At 45.2% G+C, this 14,243-nt stretch overlaps 1 protein-coding gene across 1 annotated transcript in view; it reads right to left on the bottom strand.

Moving 5' to 3' along the window:
• Positions 1–10,978, bottom strand: part of LOC130357709 (aquaporin-2-like) — a 47,968-nt gene extending 36,990 nt beyond the window's left edge. The window contains exon 1 of the mRNA XM_056560437.1: positions 10,601–10,978. Coding sequence (XP_056416412.1) covers positions 10,601–10,960 — 360 coding nt within the window. The 5' untranslated portion in view covers positions 10,961–10,978. The remainder of the gene's footprint in view (positions 1–10,600) is intronic.
• Positions 10,979–14,243: the final 3,265 nt, after the last annotated feature.

The raw sequence follows: 14,243 nt of genomic DNA, 5'->3' as shown, positions 1-14,243 counted from the left end.
TCTGTCACGTCTATCACATGCACTCAGTGTGAACCTGCTTTCATCTGTGAAGAGCACAGGGCACCAGTGGCAAATTTGCTAATCTTGGTGTTTTCTGGCAAATGCCAAACATCCTGCACAGTGTTGGGCTGTAAGCACAACCCCCACCTGTGGACGTTGGGCCCTCATACCACCCTCATGGAGTCTGTTTCTGACCGTTTGAGTGGACACATGCACATTTGTGGGCTGCTGGATGTCATTTTGCAGGGCTCTGGCAGTGCTTCTCCTTGCACAAAGGCGGAGGTAGCAGTCCTGCAGCTGGGTTTTTGCCCTCCTACGGGCTGCACCACGGCTCCTGATGTACTGACCTGTCTCCTGGTAGCGCCTCCATGCTCTGGACACTACGCTGACAGACACAGCAAACCTTCTTGCCACAGCTCACATTCATGTGTCATCCTGGATGAGCTGCACTACCTGAGCAACCTGTGTGGGCTGTAGACTCCGCCTCATGCTACCACTAGAGTGAAAGCATCACCAGCAGTCAAAAGTGACCAAAACATCAGCCAGGAAGCATAGTAACTGAGAAGTGGTCTGTGGTCACCACCTGCAGAACCACTCCTTTATTGGGGGTGTCTTACCAATTGCCTATAATTTCCACCTGTTGTCTGTTCCATTTGCACAACAGCATGTGAAATTGATTGTCATTCAGTGTTGCTTCCTGAGTGGACAGTGTGATTTCACAGAAGGGTGATTGACTTGGAGTTTCATTGTGTTGTTTAACCCCTTAAGGATCGGGGTTTTTTCCGTTTTTGCACTTTTGTTTTTTGCTCCTTGCCTTTAAAAAATCATAACTCTTTAAATTTTGCACCTAAAAATCCATATGATTGCTTATTTTTGCGCCTCCATTTCTACTTTGTAATGACTTCAGTCATTTTGCCCAAAAATCTACAGTGAAACGGAAAAAAAAATCATTATGCGACAAAATTGAAAAAAAAACGCAGTTTTGTAACTTTTGGGGACTTCCGTTTCTACGTAGTAAATTTTTCGGTAAAAATGACACCTTATCTTTATTCTGTAGGTCCATACGATTAAAATGATACCCTATTTATATAGGTTTGATTTTGTCGTACTTCTGGAAAAAATCATAACTACATGCAGGAAAATTAATACGTTTAAAATTGTCATATTCTGAACCCTATAACTTTTTTATTTTTCTGCGTATGGGGAGGTATGAGGGCTCATTTTTTGCGCTGTGATCTAAAGTTTTTAATGGTACCATTTTTGCATTGATAGGACTTCATGATATAAAAAGTGACCAAAAATTCACTATTTTGGACTTTGGAATTTTTTTGCGCGTACGCCATTGACCGTGCGGTTTAATTAATTATATATTTTTATAATTCGGACATTTCCGCACGCGGTGATACCATATATGTTTATTTTTATTTACACTGTGTTTTTTTAATAGGGGAGGGGTTAAATGATCTTTTTTTTTTCACTTTTTTTTGCAGTGTTATAGCTCCCATAGGGACCTATAACACTGCACACACTGATCTTTCACATTGATCACTGATTTCTCATAGGAAACCAGTGATTGATGATTCTGACGCTTGACTGCTCATGCCTGGATCTCAGGCACTGAGCAGTCATTCGGCGATCGGACAGCGAGGAGGCAGGTAGGGACCCTCCGGTTGTCCTGCAAGCTGTTCGGGATGCCGTGATTTCGCCACGGCTATCCCGAACAGCCCACTGAGCTAACCGGCAGTTTTTACTTTCACTTTTAGCCGCGTGGCTCAGCTTTGAGCGCGCGGCTAAAGGGTTAATAGCGCGCGGCACCGCGATCAGTATGACGCCGGGCCCGCCGTGATATGATGCGGGGTCACCATGGGACCCCGCGTTATATTACGGGAGCCGGACCAAGGACGCACTCATACGTCCTTGTTCCTTAAGGGGTTAAGTGTTCCCTTTATTTTTTGAGCAATGTATGTTTAAATGGCTGCTACATGGTCAACTAGACTTTAAAGTTAAAAGTGGGCCACAAATACAGTTTACTAGCATTTCAACAAATGGCAATTACATAGTTACATAGTTAGTATGGTTAAAAAAAGACATACGTCCATCAAGTTCAACCAAAGAGTTGAAGGGAAGGGGTATGCTGGATAAAGTGGAAGGCATGAGATTTTATATTTCTGCATAAGCTTTAATGTTATATTTTTTTTAATAATATATCTAACTATTTTGAAGCTTTCAACCGTTCCTGCAGTGACCAGTTCCTGAGGTAGACTGTTCCATAAATTCACAGTTCTTATGGTAAAGAAGGCAGGTCACCCGGGAGTGCCCATTGTCCTTTGAGAGGTTTAACCTGGAACAGTTTTTCCCCCTATTTTTTGAATGAGCCATTTATATACTGTGGTAAAGTGTACGGGAAAGTGGTGGATGGGGTGTATATTTCACCTGGTTTTCTCAGCCAGGCACGATAATGGAAATCCAGAAGGATATATGTTGCTTTAGCAGAGAAAAGTCTGCTACGGCTCTCTTGTTAAGTTTCATGGGCTGGATTACCTGGACTGGATGACAGTTTGGATGTGGGAGTGCTCCAGTCCACACCCCTAGTCCACTATGGGTTTCCCTATTTCAAGGTGTCCCCAGGTGAGGTTGGGTGGCTGCTGATTGCTGGAGAGACAGAGGAGAAACAGACACAAACAGGACTGCAGCTAAAAACCCACCAGGTCTGAACTTTATTCTATGGACACTTTTGTGAGTTTGCTTGGGGCCAGACATTAGGCCCAAAGTAGGATAATGTGATTTCCTGATGTTTAGTTAGAGCCGGACAGGCTTAGATTTTGTTGTTTTGTTTGCACTGTGCTTTGTGCTGAAAGTCACTTAAATAAACATCCTCTTGGACGTTTGAAACCAACTGCCTGTGTAAATATTATCATTGCCGTCCCCCACTGTGTGAGCTGTTCCCTACAATTGGTAGAGGATGTGGGCAGACCCTGTTGCTAGGGGTAACGGCATGACAAAATGCTGCAATTGAATTTTGTAGACATTTAAAGGGCCAGAAGCATATGTCCTGGCATAAGGCCCATCCGGCATAATGTAGGAGATGACAAAGCAGCTGATACAGACTAATCAACAGCAAAAAAAGGTTTTTGCAGAAATGTTTCTAGCAACAGGCACAACAGCAGTCCAAGGAGCAACAACAGCAGACCATGGCAAACCAACATCAGACCATGGCACACCAGCAGGAAACAAATCGTCTGTTAATGGAGCAGATTGCTGCGTTCAGAGAGACTGTTGCGGCTAAGACCTCACAAGTGGAGAGAAGCCCCCTGAGACTGTGAATGTGAGGAGGGCCGTCCGTGGGTCTTACAAAAAATTACACCTGATGATGACGTTGAGGCCTACCTCACTGTATTTGAGAGAGTGACGGAGAGCCAGTTGCAGAGTGGGCAGAAGTGATTGAGCCCTTTCAAAAGGCCTACTATGACCTCAGGGAGTAGGAAGTCCAGGACTATGCCAAACTAAAAATGGAGATCCTTGCTCACCTTGGTGTTACACAAGCTGTTCGTGCCAGGAATGTCCACAGTTGGAGCTACGCCAAGGACAAACCCGCCAGGTCACAGATGTATGATCTTATTCATCTAGTACAATAGTGGCTGGAACCAGAATTTTCTACACCCGCCCAGATCGTGGAAAAGATCGTAGTGGACCATTACTTCAGAGCTACAACGGTGTGTTGCTCAAGAAGACCCCCAGACTGCTGAGCAGCTTGTCACCATGGTGGAATGGTTCATAGCGACTGAGGACTACCTCACAATCGCCTTCCAGAACCGTCAAGCCTGTGACATCTGTGGGTAAGAGAGTTCCAGCTGGAGGTGTGTGGAAGGGTGTGAAAGGGAGCAGGGCTCTAAAGTTTGGGGGAGGGCAAAAGACTGATAATGAACCCCAGGTTTTTCCCTGTTCTAGAAAGGACTCCATACTAAAGAGACCAGGGGCCCCCCCAGTGTTGGAGGTGTCATGAGTGGGGACACATAGCCGCCTATTGCCCTCTTGCCTCAGAGCCCATGGAGTGTGAAGCTAGCCGGCGACAGTCGCTATTTGCGGGGCCTGCTTGTGTAGCCGTTCCAGGGTCAGAGACTGAGCCACATGTATGTATGGTAAAGATAAATGACTGCTCCGTGAAGGCCCTTTTGGACTTGGGTAGCCTGGTAACTTTGGTTCGGGTCAGCCTTGTGGCTAGGGACTATGTGACAAACAAACACATAAGAATGCTATGCATTCACAGAGATATTGTAGCTTACCCTGTGGCCCCTGTTAAGTTGGTGACTCCCTCAGGAACTGTGACCTACGAAGTTGGGGTTGTAAAACAACGTATGTATGCAGTTAGATTAGGTCGTGATTTCCCATTTTTCTGGGAGTTGTGGAAAAGGGTGGTACTTCTACAGCCGGAGAAGAAACTCCGGCAGAATCTATTCCTCTCCCTGTTAACAATGGGTCATGTAAGACAACCAGTGAAAAAAAAATGGTAACAATGAGGGGCAAAATGGAAATATGGGTCCACCTGAAATGTGTAGTGACCTTTTTCCTTTGCAGGTGTTAGCTGGGGAAGAAGAAACCTCCCTACCTGGCCAACAGGTCTTAGATCTAGAAGTGACTCAGGGTAATTTTGGGATGGAACAGTTGGGAGACCCCACTCTGGGAACTGCCTGGCCAAATGTCATGGTAATAAATGGTGTACCACAGGAACCAGAAGTTGACCAAAAATGTCCACATTTTGCCATGAATGGGGATCTCGTGTATCGGATCACCAAAGTTAACAATGAAACTGTGGAACAGCTTCTGGTGCCTAAAGCATACTGCTGCATGTTGCTGGACATAGCTCATAATCATGTGTTTGGTGGGTATTTGGGGACTAACAAAATACAAGAGAGGGTCCTCCAAAGATTTTTTTGGGCCTGGGGTGTATGAAGAAGGGAAAAGGACTGTGTGTCATGCCCCATATGCCAATTAAGTGCCCCCACACCACACTTCCATAGCCCCTTGGTGCCACTTCCCATTATTGAAGTGCCCTTTGAAAGAATTGCCATGCATCTGGTGGGGCCCATTGTCAAATCTGCTAGGGGACACCAATATATATTGGTGGTATTGGATTATGCTACCCGATACCCAGAGGCGGTACCCTTAAGAAATATGGCCAAAAATATCACTAGGGAATTGTTTTACATATTCTCTTACACAGGGATCCCTAAAGAAATCTTTACTGACCAGTGTACACCCTTTATGTCAAAGGTCATGAAAGAACTATGCAAGTTGTTTAAAATCACTCACATCCAAACCTCAGTGTACTACCATCAAATGGACGGATTAGTAGAGAGGTTTAACAAAACCCTAAAGCATATGCTGAAAAAGGTAGTAAAAAGGGATGGCCGGAACTAGGACTGTCTATTACCCTACCTCATGTTCTCTACCAGGGAAGTTTCCCAGGCATCTACAGGGTCTCTGCTGCGGCATCCCAGACATCTGGTGCATGGAGCGAACTTCGCTCCGTGCCGGATGACTGGTGATGCAGGGAAGAGGCTCATTACATCACAGTAATGCCCCCTCAATGCGAGTCTATGGGAGGGGGCGTGACGGCCGTCACGCCCCCTCCCCTAGACTTGCATTGAAGGGCCGTGACAGTGAGTCATGAGCCTCTGTTGCTGCACCCAATGCTCTAAACGAACGCCGGGAGCAGCAGGGAGAACGTGGGGTCCCTAGCGGCAGGACCCCTGGGATCAGACATCTTATCCCCTATCCTTTGGATAGGGTATAAGATGTCTAGTACCCCTTTAAGTGGAAATCTAGGGTGAGTTCCCACACTTTTTTCACCAGGACTTGACTCCTGGTTTTAACCCTTTGAGTTAGTCTATGGCCGGCATCCAAGGGGTTTATTAGATGTTGTCAAAGAAACCTGGGAGACCGAGGCCACCCCAAATAAACATTTTATTGAACATATGGCCCAGATGCAGGACCAGATAGCGAAGGTGATGCCTATAGTTAAAGAGCATCTGCAGAGAGCTCAAGAGGATCAGAGCATAATTTATAACAGATCTGCCAGGGTGAGGGTCTTCAGTCCTGGGGATTCTGTAATGATTTCAAAAAATTAAATGAGATCTCAAAATTCGATGCATACCCCATGCCCCGGGTATATTAACTTATTGAGAGGCTTGGGAGAGCAAGATACATCACAACACTTGACCTTACAAAGGGTTATTGGCAGATATTGTTATTTAAGGAGGCTAAAGAGAAGACATTTCAGAGGCTGATGGATCTAATCTTGAGACCACATCGTTATTATGCCGCTGCTTACCTGGACGATGTGGTCATTTTTTCGTCTGACTGGAAAAGTCACCTCTGCAAGGTACAGGCAGTGTTAGACGCCATCAGTGATGCAGGCTTAACCATAAACCCTAAGAAATGTGCAGTGGGTCTGGAGGAAGCAAAAATATTATTGGTAGAGGGCTGGTTAAACCCCAGAAGAATAAGATTGAGGCGATACAGAACTGGCCCAGGCCATTAACAAAGAAACAGGTGAAGGCCTTCCTTGGCATAACCGGGTACTACCGTCTGTTCGTGCCCAACTTTGCCTCAATTGCTACACCATTGACAGACTTATCAAAAGGTGGTAGGTCAGTAATGGTGAAGTGGATCCCAGAGGCAGAACAGGCTTTTCAGATCCTAAAGTCTGCCCTGTGTGAACAGCCAGTGCTTGTTTCCCCAGATTTCAGCAAACAGTTTCCAGATGGATGCGACTGATACAGGTTTGGGAGCAGTCCTGTCACAAGTGATAAATGGGGAAGAACACCCAGTAATGTACCTGAGTAGGAAACTGACCCCGGCAGAGAAAATTATGCCATAGTGGAAAGAGAGTGTCTTGCCATCAAGTGGGCATTGGAGTCCCTGAAATATTATCTGCTGGGTAGAGAATTTGTGTTGGTGACAGACCATGCTCCTCTGGCCTGGATGAAAAAAAATCCTTACAAAATTTCAGTTTTAAAGTGGTAACGTAGACCTGGAAAATTACAGAGGAATGCAGATGCATTGTCCAGGGTGTACTGTGTGTTCACCATAAATCCCCAGACCTTTGGTCTGAAGAAGAGGGGGAGGGGAAGATATGTGGTAAAGTGTACGGGAAAGTGGTGGATGGGGTGTATCATTTTGCCTGGTTTTCTCAGACAGGCATGATAAAGGAAATTCCGAAGGATATATGTTGCTCTAGCAGAGTCTGCTACGGCTCGTGCAAAGTTTCATGGGCTGGATTACCTGGACTGGATGACAGGTTGGATGTGGGAGTGCTCCAGTCCACACCCCTGGTCCACTATGGGTTTCCCTATTTCAAGGTGTCCGCAGGTGAGGTTGGGTGGCTGCTGATTGCTGAAGAGACAGAGGAGAAACAGACACAAACAGGACTGCAGCTAAAAACCCACCAGGTCTGAACTTTATTCTATGGACACTTTTGTAAGTTTGCTTGGAGACAGACATTAGGCCCACAATAGGATAATGGGGTATCCTGATGTTTAGTTAGAACCGGACAGGCTTAGGTTTTGCTGTTTTTGTTTGCACTGTGCTTTGTTCTGAAAATCACTTAAATAAACATCCTTTTGAAACCAACTGCTTGTGTAAATATTATCATTGCCGACCCCCACCATGTGAGCTGTTCCCTACAATACTTATATATGTTGATCAAATCCCCCTTAAAGGGGTTGTGCGCTGCCCTGCAGTTCGGAGCTCCGCTCACAGCGTTCCGTGTTCGCGGCCGCCGGGCTTGACGTCACGCCCGGCCCCTTCGTGACGTCTCGCCCGCCCCCTCGTGACGTCGCGCCTCCTTCCCATAGACTTTCGTTGACAGGGCGGGCGAGACGTCATGAAGGGGCCGGGCGTGACGTCACGCCTGCCGGCCGCGAACACGGAAGCCCGCACACAGAGTTCGAAGTAATGAACTTCCGGACGCTGTGAGCGGAGCTCCGAACTGCAGGGCAGCGCACAACCCCTTTAAATGTCTCCTCTCAAGACTAAACAAATGTAATTCTTTTAATCTGTCTTCATAGCTAAGGTGTTCCATGCCTCTATTAGTTTAGTTGTGCATGTTTGCACCTTCTCCAGCTCTGCAACGTCCCTTTTTATGAACTCGTGACCAAAACTGAACAGTAGTGTTGCTCTCGAATATTCGCAATGCAAATTTTATTTGCGAATATCGCATATTCGCGAATATGCGAATATTCACGAATATAGCACTATATATTCGCAATTATGAATATTTGTTTTTTTTTTTTTTTCACAGTACACATCACAGTGATCATCCCTCTCTGCTTCCAGCTTCTGTGGTGTAAAGAAGGCTCTAATACTACTGTGTGAGACAGGCATGCTAATTTTTGCTTATGCTAATTTCTGCAAAAGTTGTCCAGTTGCCAATAGCAACCAATCAGCTCACTTCTTTCATTTTTAACAAGGCCTCTGTAAAAGGAAAGAAGCAATCTGATTGGTTGCTATGGGAAACTGGGCAACTTTTCCTTTGCACAGGTTTTGATAAATCTCCCTCTATATCCACAGCCATCCCTCTATCAAGGCTTCTACTCACACCTTCATAAAAGCAAATTAGGTTGGTTTGACAACCACATTCGCCTTGCGCCAGTCCCTCGGCACAATACTAGGCACCAGAAAATCGCTTAATATTATGAACAAGGGTACAGAAATTACTGAACTTAATTCTCTAAGAACTCTTAGGTGTAATCCATCCCGTTCTAGAGATTTGCTTACATTTACTTTACTTAATTTACCTTGGACCATATCTACATTAGGCCAGTTGAGTACATTACATGATGTGTTACCAGCACTGGCTCGTCCTGCGTCAGCTCCTTTCTCTTAATTTGTGTATATAGAAATAAAAAACCCATTCAGTAGCTCTGCCTTCTCTTGATCGCCAGTGACCACCTCCCCATTATCATTATTCAGGTGTATATAAATCTACATGTTCTGTCATTGTTTTTTTTGCATTTATATATTTAAAAAAATATATTTGGGATTTGTTTTGCTTTCTTTGGCCATCGCACTTTCATTGTGAATTTTTGCTGTTTTATTACACTTTTAAAGACTTTATTAAGCTTTTTGTAATGTTTAAATACTATAGCTAACCCCTCAAATTTTTATTTTTTAAATGCAATTTTGTTTATTGGTCTTTTAACATCAGTTGTCAGCTATAATTAAGGATTAAGTATTCATTGTTTATACTTTTCCCTACAGAAATTAAATTTAGCTGTATAGTCATTGTGTGGATTTGAAAATTTCCCATCTATCATCTGTATCCGTATTTGACAACAATTCCTTCCTAGAAATTACCAGATCCATTTTACCACAATGAAAAGTCAGCCCAGTGCTCTAAATACCAAAACCCTTCCCCCCCTTACACCAAGACATAAGCCATGCATTTAGCTCCCTAAGCTCCCGCTGTCTTTCCTGTGATGCGCATGACACAGGCAGTATCCCAGAGAATACAACCTTAGAGGTCCTTACTTTCAGCTTGGCACCTAATTCTTTAAAATTATTCTTTAGGGACCTCCACCTACCATATATTCTGTCATTGGTTCCCACATGGACCACAACAGCCCCCCAAAGTAGGAATCCTTTTGTGCACATCACACTCCATTGTTTTTTGCAAAGGACATTTTGACCATACTAGGGAACTGTCTAATAACAAAGTAGCATCGAAGATTTATTAGTCCTTATATATGTGGGCACATATGTGAGCATTTAACTCTTAACCTTAACAAACAGCAGCCATAGCCCCATAATTGATATATACAACCCTGTAAATCTTGCCATCTAAAGAAGCTTTATAAACCTTCTAGAAGTACAAATAAGTAGACAAGTCCAAGGTAAACACTAAACTGGTCCCAACTCTTCAAACTATGCCAGTATGGGGCTAGTATGTTTACCTAATCTTCATCCATAAAGTTTGTTTTAGATCTAGATCTATGTATGTATCTGATCGATAAGCAGCCTTTACAGGTGCAACAGAAGTCCATTAATTAATGGATACAGCAAAATCAAGCAAGTTGTTTCGGACCCATACTGGATCCTTTATCAGGCCATACATGCAGGAAAGATCCAGTTCTTCCAGGTGCAGATGGTTCTGCACACACGCTATTTTTGTGTCCCGTTCCAAGCAGTGAGAGGTTCAGGGAGGACCAGGCGGAAGCTTCCTAAATTTGAGCAATCTGACTAGGTGGGTGTTGTGTTGTGACAGGAATTGCTGTTTCATATAGAAATCTGCACTTGAAGTGCTCTCCGCTCTTCCGTTTGTTATATCATGCATCTTAGATAATAAAATACATAAACAGTAGCAGACAATTAAAGTACTAAAATAATAAATTACTGGTTATTAATATAAAATGCAGGTAATATACAATAAACGCCCCCTTTCCTATTGACTAAAAGTGAAGAAGCATCTATAAAAACCCAAAGTCGCTTCAAATTTAACGCAAAAGACTAGCTATTACTAATAGGATACGTTGCTATGTTTGATGATACCATATTGCTTGTTAACCCCCCCCAGAGGTAAACTAGTAATGAAAAAACTTACCATATTGACTCCAAAGCTACCATGAACATCTTCAGGAGTGAACTGATAGAGTAAAGCAGCTCCAATAACTGCTCCCAGCAACTGTGCGCAAACGTAGCAAACTGCACGGAAGAAGGAGATCTGTGATGACACCAGGAAAGCTACAGTAACGGCTGGGTTGAGATGGGCACCACTGATGTGCCCAAAGGTTTGAACAAGAGTCCCTATGCCCAGGCCAAAAGTAAAAGCAATCTGCAGAACAGTTGGAAGTGCTGACGGCCAACTCATTGCAGAACCCAGGCCAAAAAAGACAAATATCGAAGTACCAATGAGTTCTCCAGCAAATGCCCTGGTAAAGGGCCCAGTGCACATCTCTTTCATCGTGAATGGTTAATGTACAAATGAGGAAAGATGACCTGGTTGTTCCTTTTTTCAAATGTTTGTCTTCTTGTGATCTCAATAAATGATATGTGCACGAATCCTGCACAAATTATATACAAGGCAAAAAAGATTGCAAGAGTTACAAGGGGTGGCACCCAGTCCTCAGAAAATGATAGCTCCTATCCATGGCAGGCAGAAAGTTTCCAGCTCCAGGCTGCAATAGTCACTCCTCCTGTATTTATATGGATATAATAACTCACCGGTTGCTCTGCTGGATAAAAAGAAATGGATATAACAATCCATGTGATATTAACTACATCCTCCTTATACACAATTCTATGATGACTCTGAATCCTCGGAATATGATATACATTACACAGTAAATGTTGTAATATGACTGATTCATGTGAATCATGGATATTACAGTGTATGAAGTATTAGACACAAACTGAGTGAGAGCACATGCATGACAATTACAGTCCATCAGAACATGGATCTACTGACTATTAAATGGTCTGTAAGCAATGTACACAATACCGTCCATTGGGATATTCTCATTCTGTCTGTATTTGGAATTGTCTATAAAAATGCTAGACAGTCCAATGCTAAACTAATAAATTCTTTCATCAACAACAACTCTGTTCAGCTGCCATGGAGGTTAGTCACCAGATTTACTAAGGCTGCTGTGCTAAAATTTTGTGTCTTGTTGTGCCATAATCTGGTGCATGTTTCAATGCCAACACTTATGAAGTAGATGTGTCAAAATTGCAACTCTTTTACGAGCATCACCTGTTCTTTACTAAATCCTGCAACACATTTTTGGCACAACTTACACCTCGAGGAGGGTGGTATAAAGAAATGTGCTTAAACAGCAGAACTTATGATAATGGTTGGGTGGGTTTGATGCAACAGTTTTGTTCTCTTGCTAGAAGCAACAGGGGAAGGCTCCAGCAGAGCTAAACAATTAGCATTTTTTTCATATATGCAGATGAGCACATTGAGCGGAGCCCATAGCCTCCTTGGAATTTCCATCCACTATGACTCCTTGTTACGCCGAGCGCTCCGGGTCCCCGCTCCTCCCCGGAGCGCTCGCTTCACTCTCGCTACCGCAGCGCTCCGGGCAGCTCCACTGACCCGGTGCGCTGCGATACCGTCTCCAGCCGGGATGCGATTCGCGATGCGGGTGGCGCCCGCTCGCGATGCGCGTCCCGGCTCCCGTACCTGACTCGCTCTCCGTCTGTCCTGTCCCGGCGCGCGCGGCCCCGCTCCCTAGGGCGCGCGCGCGCCGGGTCTCTGCGATTTAAAGGGCCACTGCGCCGCTGATTGGCGCAGTGGTTCCAATTAGTGTGTTCACCTGTGCACTCCCTATTTATACCTCACTTCCCCTTCACTCCCTCGCCGGATCTTGTTGCCATTGTGCCAGTGAAAGCGTTTCCTTGTGTGTTCCTAGCCTGTGTTCCAGACCTCCTGCCGTTGCCCCTGACTACGATCCTTGCTGCCTGCCCCGACCTTCTGCTACGTCCGACCTTGCTTCTTTCTACTCCCTTGTACCGCGCCTATCTTCAGCAGCCAGAGAGGTTGAGCCGTTGCTAGTGGATACGACCTGGTCACTACCGCCGCAGCAAGACCATCCCGCTTTGCGGCGGGCTCTGGTGAAAACCAGTAGTGACTTAGAACCGGTCCACTAGCACGGTCCACGCCAATCCCTCTCTGGCACAGAGGATCCACCTCCTGCCAGCCGGCATCGTGACACTCCTCTTGCATGTCATCAGCAACCGCTGTGCTGTGCTGTAGGGGCTGTAAATGCAGAACACTTGTATTCAGCCCAACCCTGTGGACACTTAATGCTCATTTGCATAATTGAAATAAATGCTAATTGCTCAGCTCACAATCAGAAATTTGTAAGTCTAAATGTAAACCTGAAGTTGCCTTAACCCCTACATAGTGCTCAAATTGCCTACATTATACAAAACTAACAAACATGTTCTTAAAGGGGTACTCTGGTGGGAAACTTTTTTTTTTCTCAAAAGAACTGGTGCCAGAAAGTTAAACAGATTTGTAAATTACTTCTATTTAAAAATCTTAATCCTTCCAGTAGTTATCAGCTGCTGTATGCTCTAGAGGAAGTATTTCTTGAGTTCTTTCCAGTCTGACCACAATGCTCTCTAATGTCTGTAAGAATCACGGAAGTAGGCTGTAGCACTCAGGGTAGTAGTGGATCCGCTGGACCTGTGTGGTAGATGACATGGGCCGTGCCAGGGAGTGGAGTCTAAGGTGTTGCTGTTTTTCACCAGAGCCCGCCACAAAGCAGGATGTATTTGCTGCAGCAGGCGGCACCCAGGTCGCTACCTCTGGCACGACTCGACTACACAGAGGGCTGAGGGAATTCGAGGCACAGGAGGGATACGGCAACTCATGGTCAGGATAGCAGAAGGTCAGGGCAGGCGGCACAGATGCAAAGTCAGGATTGTAGCAGGAGGTCAATGGGCAGGCGGAACAGGAGCAAGGTCAGGTCACGGAAACAATGGGGTCTGGAACATGGCAAGGCAAGACACAGAATAGCTTTCTCTCAGAAACTAGGGCAAACAAAGATCCGGCAAGGAGTGATGGGAGGTGCAGAAACTTATAACTGAGATGCAGGTGTAACTAATAATTCAGGGTGTACTGGCCTTTAAATCAGAGAGCTCCGGTGTGCGTGCGCCCTAGGAGGTGGGGGCATGCTCGCCAGTGCTGAGGGAGGACAGACAGGACAGCAGAGGGCAGAGGTGAGTGACCGGCTGGGATTCGCATGCGAGCACGTCCCGCGATGTGAATCTCGGGCCCCACCGGCTGGTGAGGAGAGCGCTCACGGCCAGCACTGGATGTTACAGTTCAAAAAGTTCATAGCTATGTGAGACCAAGGAGTTTCCGAAATGGGCAAAGGCTGTGAGAGTCCTGCAGGTTTCTGGCGAGGAGTTTTGTCACGGGCATAGGTAACACAGAAACGGACAAAATCGGTGACATCGTGTTCAAGGTGTGGCCAACAGTAATGCTGGGAGATTAGTAGAAACATCATTCATATTCCAGTGTGACCAGACAGCAAAGAAGAATGCCCCAAATTCAAGACTTTACGTCTCAGTTGAATAGGCACAAAGGACTTCCCAGGGGGAACTTGCTAAAGATCGTCAGGAGCTGCAGAGATCAATCGCTCAGGAGGAATAATATGCCTTGGCATGGAGTCCAATCCAGGAAGACCTGGAAAGAGCATATGCTCTGATGTTCTTGTTAGCAGGGCGGAAATGAA

Source organism: Hyla sarda, chromosome 2 (assembly GCF_029499605.1).
Source record: "Hyla sarda isolate aHylSar1 chromosome 2, aHylSar1.hap1, whole genome shotgun sequence".
Lineage (NCBI taxonomy): Eukaryota > Metazoa > Chordata > Amphibia > Anura > Hylidae > Hyla > Hyla sarda.
The sequence above is the reverse complement of the archived record's forward strand: the minus strand, read 5'-3'. Positions and strand labels throughout refer to the sequence as shown.